At 36.2% G+C, this 11,130-nt stretch overlaps 1 protein-coding gene and 1 non-coding gene across 2 annotated transcripts; one reads left to right on the top strand and one right to left on the bottom strand.

Annotated features, from left to right (window-relative positions):
• Positions 1-5,706: 5,706 nt before the first annotated feature.
• LOC133034105 (uncharacterized) lies at positions 5,707-6,120 on the bottom strand. The gene has a single exon (XM_061109125.1). It carries the CDS (start codon positions 6,118-6,120, stop codon positions 5,707-5,709), a length of 414 nt encoding a protein of 137 aa, XP_060965108.1.
• Positions 6,121-7,218: 1,098 nt separating this feature from the next.
• LOC115721459 (small nucleolar RNA R71) lies at positions 7,219-7,325 on the top strand. Its single transcript, XR_004012481.1, has one exon. It is a non-coding gene; the product is annotated as a small nucleolar RNA R71 (small nucleolar RNA).
• The last annotated feature ends 3,805 nt before the right edge of the window (positions 7,326-11,130 follow it).

Raw genomic sequence — 11,130 nt, 5'->3', positions numbered from 1 at the left:
TCATAAACTTACCATTATATCTTTCTAAGTCAATATCAATGGTTGATATTAGGTCTATGGATCTTAATCCTAATATGGTTATGTTGTGAAAATTATATTGATTTATATATAATTGTGCAAGTGTACACAATCACAAACAAGTAATACAATGATAAGTAATCAAAGTTCGTCTCCACATGGACTTTTTATTAAATAATGCACAATCAACTAAGAGCAATTCCCAAAATTTCAAATAAAAATAAAACAAAGTAACAAATTAATTCAAGAGAAAAATTTATAACCTTAATTCTAAACTTGAGAAACAATTTTTTAAAATAAATAAACTAAAAATAAGAAGCTAAAAGTGATTAAAGTGGTGATACTTTGAGATTTGGAAAATAGACTTGGGTGATTAATTTCCACTTGTATGTCCCAGTTGATACAGCAATGACTCAGCAATCCTGGCAAAGTTAACAGATTTCAAAAAAAAACCAGTAAGCTCTTTCCAAAACTTGCAATAAACTATTCATAATCTCAACAATGCATTCCTACATTATCTAAGATCACAAATCGTCCAATAAAGCATCAAATATTTAGTTATGCATGGTAGCAAAATATGCCTCTTTCACTACTAATTAAAACCTAAAAAAAAAGGTAAAAATCATGCATCAATTAGAGGGGTTCAACTAGGTCTTACTTTTCCAAGTAAGAACTAGCTTGCTAAATGTTAAAGTTGGCCAAAAATTAACATTCAATCAACATTTCATCACAACTAATTGAACTAAGACAAGATTACTTAATCATTGCAAAATCAAAATACTAGTCCATACAAGGGTTCATAACCACCCAAATCTCAAATATTTTTGTTCATGGCTGAAATTAAAAACATCAAACCAGAAAATGAAATGTTCATGGAGTTAAAGAGGTAACTAGAGAGTAGAAAATGATACAAAATGAAGAGGAGAGCAAGAGAAATGAGTTTGAAGCTCAAATCCTTTCTGTGTAGGTTGCCTTCTTCTCCTTCTTCTTAGTCTTCTTCTTTGTACTGTCTTCTTTTCCTTTCTTTTTCTGTACTTAGATTTCTTTGTTTTCTGCAATTTCGTACCAGCCTCTTTTTCTCAAAGTGCAGCCACCTTTCTATTTATCCTCCTTCTCTTTTGCTCCACAATTAGCGTACTAAAGTTTACCCTAATTGGAAATCCCAGTCATGGTCCACTTGTCCTTTATTTTCCACCTATTAGCTGAGTCATTGGTCACATTTTTGCCACCTCAGCTCCTTTCTTTCTACATTAATGCCAGCTGGACTTCTGCCAAAATACACTTACTGGGCTGACAAATTGCTACGCGATGATTGCTATAGAAATGCCAGTCAACATTAAGCATTTTTCTGCTCCTTTTCCTCCTTGTCCCAAACATTTCCAAATACCTATTCTTGCATTTTTTTCTGCTTAATGCACATAAAAACAACAACATAAGTCTATTTAACACTTACTAACACGCACACTTCCATTTATTACAAAGACACAATGTAGACACTAATTACTCTATTATTTAGCTTAAAATTCAAGCTTAAGGACATCAAAATAACTCTAAATCTTAGAGTTATCAACACCCCAAACTTAGAATCTTGCTTGTCCTCGAGCAATGACAACACAAAAAAAAACAAAAATAAAACACAAGAACAGATTTTTACACAAAGACTCAACATACAAGACAAATGAGAGATTTCATAGAAATTCAAGTTGGCCTAGCGAACATTGATGCTCTCAGAAAAAATGGAATTAAATGGAATAGGAAAATGCTTGCCGTAACTTTATATGCTGCCCCTTCAAAGTTTTTGTCATTGGATAACATTAATACTTCCCAAAAGTCACATAATCAACAATTTATACAAGTATATCCCACCTAAACTTTGAACTTTCTACAACTATCTTAAACTTTTTCATTCATTTCAGCTCCATAAGTTGGATTAGTGCACTCCTCTCCACTAATGTAGTCTAAACTCATCCCCTTGATCAATAGGACTTTACTAAGCTTGTAATATCAGGCTTGGATTAGGATATGGTAAAGGATGTATTTTAGCTAGCTCAGCACCTAACCACTTGACTTGTCAAAAACCAAGCCTCTCCCTTATGATTTTTTTTTCTTGACTCACTTCCCTAACTCACTATACTCACAAGCACTAAGTATTGGAATAGACTTCTCTTGCTATGTTTATTCTTTTTTTTTTTTTTGAACTAAAATGGGGGGGAACACCCCAAACTTAGTTGCAAGCACATCTTTTTTTTTTCATTGCTGATTTGTTTTATATATATATTAGAAAGAAATTTATTACTATATTATACTTATATAATAGATAGCAAGAGAAGGTTAATTGAAAGTGCATAACAATGTACTTTGTGAGCTAATTCCCCCACCCCAAACTTACAACCCAACATTGTCCCCAATGTGGCTAAAAGTCTAATCTTGAATTAGCTCGCCACAAGTTACACTCACCCCAAACTTAATGTGAAACTTGGCTCTTGACAAGTGAGCAATTAAGTTAGGACATGTGTGGAAATACAAATTAGGATTGGTGTGATATGTATGATTGGGTTGCACAACAAGAATAGGCTAAACGGCTCAAACTTGGGTGACTAGGGAAAAATTTATTTTAGAGAGAAGGTTAGAAAGGCTCAAACGTCCAAAGATAGCCTAAATCATTTCTAAGGGACAAGTCTAACTAGGATTTCGCTTCAAGGAGATGCACTAACCAATTCTAGATGCTAAAAGTATATATGCGGCAATCGTATGAAAAATGCAAAGCATGTTGGGAAAATAAAAGTATGCATTATTCAGGAGAGACTAAGGAGAAACATCCATGATATCCAACGATTTCAACATGCAAATGCAACATATAAAATTAGGCAACACATAAATGGAATGAGCGGAAAAAATCATCATCGAGCAGAACACTAGGCCACAGAAAAGCTCTTAAATCTCTCACTGTCAAACTAACAAACATATAAATCACATGGCATACCAATTTAAAACACAAAAGACAACACACAATTGGCACAATACAAACTAAAAACGACACATAACAGAAAAATATAAAATAGCTTAGGTATTAGGAAACTCCCTCTACTCGGAGTCCTCGTGGGGCTCCTCCGGATTCGAAGCCGATGGCACTGCCCACGGGTCGAGAACCTGTTGAGGAATCTGCAAGAACTTGGCAGCCACAACAAATGCCCCCTAATCCAACACACTTCCCAAGCCACACCAAATTGACTTCAATTCATTCATACAAACCATTCACACATCAATCGGCCATGGTGCATTCCCTTTGTATATATTAATCACAATCCAATCTATCCAAAACACAACACTTCCAACACTGCACCAACTCAAGATTTAAAGCACTGACACTAATAAGCACCACCACAATTAGCCACGGCAAAGAACAACTCCCAATTTTATTTTTTTTTTTGTTTTTTTTCTTTTTTTCTTCTTTTTTTTTTCTTTCTTTTTTTTTCTTTTTTTTTTTTTTGGAAACCACTCACACACCACCTTACACTTCTCAAATCACAACAAAAATTTCAAAGTCACACCAACATTTTTCATACTACACCAAATCCACACAACAATCACTCCCTCAAACAGTCTATTGTTCCAAAACCACACCAAAATTCCAATATCACACCAAAAGTTGCAAAGCCACACCACCAATTATGAACTACACAAATAATTTCAAAACCACCTCAACACTTCCAACTATCAATTTATCCAATTCAAAGAATCCACACACCAAACTAACACTTCTACTCACACCAAACTTCCAATTTCACACCAAGAATTTCAGAGTATTAATGGAAACAAATTAAGTCATTCACATATCACACAATTACTTGGCCACCATAGCAAAATTAGAATCCAAATAATAGCAAAGCTGCTAACAAACTAGAGAAATTCAAGACAAGTGTGACTGCAGTGAGTTAATCGATTGCTCCTTGTACTTCTCGGTTGTGATGGAGCTAGTAATGGTGGTTGGTTTCTGAATCGTGAAGAGGACGGGATGGAGAAGGTGGTGTGAATGAATGTTGGTGATTCACGCTGGAATGGTCGACTTCAGGTGGTTCTGGACGAGTTGAACAGAGATGATGGAATGGCTGGTGGTAAACTGGTTCTGAAATTTTGGTGCTGATTTTTTTTTCGCTGGTGTGATTTGGGCGAAGGGGAATGGTGAAGGTTGAGTGCTTGGGTGAATTGGTGTTTCGAAGGTGCGGCTGAGATGAAGATGGTGATGGTGAACAAAGTAGTGAGGAAGGAGACAGCTGGGTTTTCTCGTGAGATTGAGTTGTTGTGTCGAGTTGAATGGAGCGGCTGAGTTGAGTGAGGCGTGGGTTGAAGATGGGGTGATTGGAGTTGAGTTGGAGAAGCGATGATGGTGGTTGGTGAATCATGGTGGCTGGGTTCTGTGGCTCGAGTTGGTGGTGGGTCGACTGGGCAGTGGTTCGTGTGGGGGTTACTGGTCGAGCTTGGAATCGTATGGAGGCTAGGGTGGCTGTGTTGGAATGATGAATGAAAGTGATGTTGAATAGGGTTGAAGATTGGGCTTACACTTAAGTGGGCTCTGATTAGTATAAGGGGCCCAGTAGACATATATTTGACCCACGATGTACTTATATTGAGATTAATTTATACAATCATCCCAAAAAAGAAAAATACTAAGTACAAGATCAAATGATTGGTCTGAATAAAGATAACTTCCCCAATGATTGCATCATTAACACATTCCTCTTAATCAGACAAAGTACTTTTTTTTTCAAAACCCCAATCCTTTGATTAGCCCACTATCAAAACTCCTTTTGCTGCCAAATAACGTTGCTAAGCCATTGCTATAGCAACTGGACATAACTTTTCCACCCCAAACTTAATTTCTTTGCTCAATTTGAAATTTCTTCACTTCTACAACCTTTTTCACTTGATTTCCTGCACAGAGAAAGGAAACAATTTCGCAATTTTACCATGACATTTATTTACTAATTATATAATATATATATATATTTTTTTTCTTCTATTTTTTTCTCTTTTTTTTCTTGCTTTTCTTTCTTGGGGTGCCTTTATTGAATTTTTTTTTCTCATTTCATTCTTTTTTTCTCTCTTTTTTTTTTCTTTTTGCATCCCCAAATTACAAACATCAAGCATCCTTCAAGGAGATAGAGGCCTTTTCTCGGTTCACCTCTCCACTCCCAAACTTCACTCCTTGGCCTTTCACTAAGAATTTTCTTCTTGAAAGTGCTTCACGAAGTTCCACCATGAAAGATCCATCACACCTTGAATCTAGTCGTCCATGAGTAGCCTTCGTTAAAGAGTTGGAAAAAATCACTTGTTGCCCAACTTCAAACATTTGAGATCGAATTTTTCTACTAAGCTTCTTTTTCTTTCTCTTCTTTTTGGGTGGTTTTTTATGGTCAAATGATGCTTTGTCTTTGCTTTCTCGTGGCTCGTGATCCTTAGCAATTTCTTTAAGGGGAATCTTCTTTCTCACCTTCTTACTAACTTTGAATTTGGACTCCTCAACCATGTTAGGTTCCATATCTCCAATTGCTAAGCATTCTCCTATTGCATCTGGAGCACGTATGGGATGGAAAACCTTGAATGTGGCTTGCTCATCTTGAGCTCTCATGGTGAGCTCTCCTTTTTCAACATCTATCAAAGTCCTTCCCATAGCAAGAAATGGCCTCCCTAAAATGATTGGAACTTCCCTATCTTCCTCATAGTCGAGAATAATGAGTCCGCCGGAAAGATGAACTTATCTACTTGTACCAAAACATCTTCAATTTTTCCATCTGGATGAGCCATGGAACGATCCGCTAATTGTAAAGTGACGGTGGTTGGCCTTGCTTCTCCAATTCCCAACTTCTTGAAAATAGACATGGGCATGAGATTAATACTAGCTCTCAAATCACAAAGAGCTCTTCCAACATCCCGTCCCCCAATAGAAATTGGAATTGTGAAGCTGCCCGGATCTTTCAATTTAGGTGGAATTTTATTCTTCAACATAACGCTATAGCCCTCAGTCAAAGCGATCGTTTCAAACTCGCCAAGCCTCCTTTTCTTTGTCAAAATATCTTTTAAGAACTTGACATAATTCGGCATTTGCTCCAATGCTTCCACCAAGGGAATATTGATATGGAGCTGCTTCAACACATCTAAAAACTTCTTGAATTTCCCATCTTGCTACTGTTTCCGAAATCTTTGAGGAAATGGAAGGGGTGGTTTAGGACTAGAACATACTGGTGCAGACTGCTGACTGTCAGGGTTCTAACCCTTTGCTGTATCAACTAGTCTGGTATCAACAAATTCCTGGGCAGTTTTTTTACTCTATTTTTCGTCGATTTGGATTGAAGTGGGCTCCCCACTACCCTTTATTTCCTCCTCAGAATTTTTCAGATGCTTGCCACTCCTTAGTTGAATGGATTTGCATTGTTCCTTCCCATCCCTCCTTGGATTTTTCGTGTCGCTAGGCAAAGAACCTTCTGGCCTAGCTTTTAATTCATTGGCCAAATGTCCAAGTTGCAACTCAAGGTTTCGAAGAGAGGCAGCTTGACTTTGTATCATCGCATCATTTTTGGCCATATAATCTCGCATTAGACTCTCTAAAGAACTCGGTCGGGAATTTTGAGCATGTTGTGAATGTCGCGGTTGTTGTGAAAAGCCCGGTGGATATGCTTGTCTTCCTTGGGCTGGTGTGGTGCTTGAGCTTGCTCCTTGAACCCCCCAAGACAATTTAGGATGATTCTTCCATGCTTGATTGTAAGAATTTGAGAATGCCCCATTCTTTCTATTAAAATTATGATTTCCCATGTAACAAACGGACTCCGGATTAGATGGACACTTCCCAAACACATGCCCTTCTCCACAAAACACACATGAGACATCATCACTTTGAATGGCAGCACCTGGTTGAATATTTTTAGAGTTCCGAATGCTCAAATTCTTCAAAACATTCGTCATGGAAGCCATTTGAGCTGTCAAAGTCGTTATTGCATCTACCTCAAGGACCCCCGCCACTTTTCTACTTGTTGGAGCTCTTGTGTTGGACCATTGGTAGTTGTTACTTGCAATGGTCTCCAAAATCTCAAATGCTTCGTTGTAAGACTTCGACAAAATAGCACCATTGGCCGATGCATCTAACACCATTCGAGAAGCTGCATTCAAGCCATTATAAAAAGTCTCCATCTGTATACAATGTGTATGCCATGATGTGGACACTTTCGCAAAAGTTCCTTAAACCTCTCTCACGCATCACTTGTGGACCCATCTTCAAGTTGCTGAAAAGACATTATCTCACTTTTGAATTTTGCATTTCTAGTAGGAGGAAAGTATTTCCTCAGAAACTTCTCAGCAAGATCATTCCAATTGGTAACAGAATCAGGAGGCAAAGTGTTGAGCCATGATCTAGCTCGGTCTCGTAGTGAGAATGGGAATAGCTTCAACCTTAGAACCTCTTCACTCACTCCTTGGATCTTGAAAGAATCACTCACCTCCAAGAATGAACAAAGATGGAGGTGAGGATCCTCAGTTGGCATCCCGCTGAATTGCCCCACGGTTTGGAGCATTTGAAACATCACTGGCTTGAGCTCAAATTGTGGTGCTTGTATTTCAGGCCTCAAAATGCCTGGATTGAGCTCATTAAACATGGGGGCTGCATACTCTCGTATATCCCTTGCTCGATCATCTACCAATATGATGGAATTAACAATTTGTTGAGCAATCCCATCATCATCAAGATTCTCAGCCATGATGTCTCGGCCCTTAGCCTTTTTAACCCTCCTTCTTCTTTGGAATGTGCGTTCAATCTCGGGGTGAATAGGAGCAAGTTCAAAGTCCTCTTGTTGGTTCATACACTATAGATACCTAAGATTTCAAAGAACAACCAGCAAGATTAAAAGCACAAAAAATTATTAGAATGTCAATTAGTTGATAAAACAAAATTTATAACTTAAAATCCCTCGCAACGGCGCCAAAAACTTGTTGGGAAGTTATATTGATTTATAATTGTGCAAGTGTACACAATCACAAACAAGTAATACAATGATAAGTAATCAAAGTTCGTCTCCAAAGGGACTTTTTATTAAATAATGCGCAATCAACTAAGAGCGATTCCAAGAATTTCAAATAAAAATAAAACAAAGTAACAAATTAATTCAAGAGAAAAATTTATAACCTTAATTCTAAACTTGAGAAACAATTTTTTAAACTAAATAAACTAAAAATAAGAAGCTAAAAGTGATTAAAGTGGTGATAATTTCATATTTGAAAAATAGACTTGGGTGATTAATTTCCACTTGTATGTCCTAGTTGATACAGCAATGACTCAGCAATCCTGGCAGAGTTAACAGATTTCAAAAAACACCAGCAAGCTTTTTCCAAAACTTGCAATAAACCATTCATAATATCAACAATGCATTCCTACATCAGCTTAGATCACAAATCGTCCAATAAAGCATCAAATCTTTAGTTATGCATGGTAGCAAAATATGCCTATTTCACTACTAATTAAAACCTAAAAAAAAAAGGTAAAAATCATGCATCAATTGGAGGGGTTCAACTAAGTCTTACTTTTCCAAGTAAGAACTAGCTTGCTAAATGTTAAAGATGGCCAAAAATTAACATTCAATCAATATTTCATCACAACTAATTGAACTAAGACAAGATTACTTAATCATTGCAAAATCAAAATACTAGTCCATACAAGGGTTCAGCACCACCCAAATCTCAAATATTTTAGTTCATGGCTGAAATTAAAAACATCAACCCAGAAAATGAAATGTTCATGGAGTTAAAGAGAAAACTAGAGAGTAGAAAATGATACAAAATGAAGAGGAGAGCAAGAGAAATGAGTTTGAAGCTCAAATCCTTTCTTTGTAAGTTGCCTTCTTCTCCTTCTTCTTAGTCTTCTTCTTTGTACTCTCTTCTTTTCCTTTCTTTTTCTGTACTTAGATTTCTTTTTTTTTCTACAATTTCGTACCAGCCTCCTTTTCTCAAAGTGCAGCCACCTTTTGATTTATCCTCCTTCTCTTTTGCTCCCCAATTAGGGTACTAAAGTTTACCCTAATCAGAAATCACAGTGATGGTCCACTTGTCCTTCATTTTCCACCTATTAGTTGAGTCATTGGTCACATTTTCGCCATCTCAGCTCCTTTCTTTCTTCATTAATGCTAGTTGGACTTCTGCCAAAATACACTTATTGGGCTGACAAATTGCTACGCGATGATTGTTATAGCAATGCCAGTCAGCATTAAGCATTTTTCTTCTCCTTTATCTCCTTGTCCCAAACATTTCCAAATACCTATTCTTGCATTTTTTTCTGCTTAATGCACATAAAAACAACAACATAAGTCTATTGAACACTTACTAACACACACACTTCCATTTATTACAAAGACACAACAAACTAAACACAATTACATAATATAGACACTAATTACTCTATTATTTAGCTTAAAATTCAAGCTTAAGGACATCAAAATAACTCTAAATCTTAGAGTTATCAGGTTAGAATCAGCTTAGTTGTATTATTCATGTTCTTCAAGTTGTTCGTGGAAGCTAACAAATAGTTCTGGCGGATATTTACATCTTGGAAACATGGTAATTCAATTGAGTGGGAGCTCTGATCATATATATGGAATCTATAGCTTCTATAAGTATTTAGAAGTGAAACGATGATTTTCTTCGAGCTTGGTTGAATAGAGATAGATGATTGAGGCCTCATTTCAGTGATTATATTAGTTTACTGAAGTATCATTTATAGGTGGCTAAGTGTTTTAAGGATAAAATACATTGAAGGGTAGAACGGTAAATTTGTCCTTATTCAATGTAAATGATCTATAGAGGATCTTTGACTATTAGGATTGTAACAATAGATAATCATAATGTATCTATATCGTGATACATATAGAGCGTTCTATATAATTACGAGTGTTATTCAATTCCAAATCTATAGTGGCGCAAGGTAAAATTAATAAGTTAGAGAATTTACTTGGTGAATTCTAGATCTACTTATTGAAAGCTTAGTTATATAGGCCCATGGCCCCCTCACTAATTAAGATAATACTACTTGCAGACTCAGTCAATTGATTTTGATTAACAAATTATAATTCTAAAATTAGACTATGTCTTACTTAAGAATTTTCACTAAGCAAGGGCTTAATTGTGAAGAAAAAAAGTTTTAGGGTCAATTTATTAATTAATAGACCTTGTATGGTCTAATTAATAAATAATATAAATGGAATTTTTATATGATAATTAATTATAATTATTAAATAAATAGTTTTGGCATTTATAGGATTGAATTGGAAAATATAGTTTTATTGAAAGAAGAATAAGTGGTTGAAAAAAATGGCAAAATTGTTACTAGTGATTGGTCCTTTATGGCCGGCCCTTAGATTGAATTTTTGCACAATATTTTATTCTATTTTAATCCATATAATTCAGCCCTAAGCGCTAGTTGAAACACTATAAAAGGAACATGATGCTCTCACTCATCCACTTGATGCCTTCAACCAAATCAAACCTAGTTTTATCTGTCAGACAACTTGTAGATGAGAGACACCTTCTATAGTGATTTTCAAGCCTCCTCATTGTTCTTCATATTCGAACCCTTAGTGATAGAGTGACATGCCCATACATTGCAAGTCAAGTACTCAATCATTGTGAGTAAGACGGTGGCAACCAAACCCGAATAAGAGAAAGTGATCCAGACTCAGATCTTGATAATACTATGCGACAGAAAGGAACAAGGGTTAGAGATCTTAGAGGAAGGAGTCATTATATTCTGCTGCAACTAATTTAAGATTTTTTAAACTCATATGTGTCTAGTTTCATTGTTTTAGAGAATTCATATTTAGGATGTTATTCAACATACTTGTTAGTAAATCTAGATCCTAGTAAAAAATTCCCGACATTCAAATCCCTTAATACTTGCATAGTCTGTTAGATATTTACAAAAGACCAAACTGTCCTTGATTCTAGATATTATCGAGCCATTCTATTGGGCTTTTAGGGCCCAATTCGCAGCCCATGTGTTGTTGTCCACGTGTAGAAGTGTTCAGGAAAGCCAGCGTGCACCTCTTGGTTGGCCAGGCTGGCTAGCCATGGTGCATT

Source organism: Cannabis sativa, chromosome 2 (assembly GCF_029168945.1).
Source record: "Cannabis sativa cultivar Pink pepper isolate KNU-18-1 chromosome 2, ASM2916894v1, whole genome shotgun sequence".
Classification (NCBI taxonomy): domain Eukaryota; kingdom Viridiplantae; phylum Streptophyta; class Magnoliopsida; order Rosales; family Cannabaceae; genus Cannabis; species Cannabis sativa.
The sequence above is the reverse complement of the archived record's forward strand: the minus strand, read 5'-3'. Positions and strand labels throughout refer to the sequence as shown.

Bases quoted from the DNA above. Each gene is read 5' to 3' on its own strand.
- LOC133034105 (XM_061109125.1), bottom strand. From the start codon at position 6,120: ATGCCGAATTATGTCAAGTTCTTAAAAGATATTTTGACAAAGAAAAGG.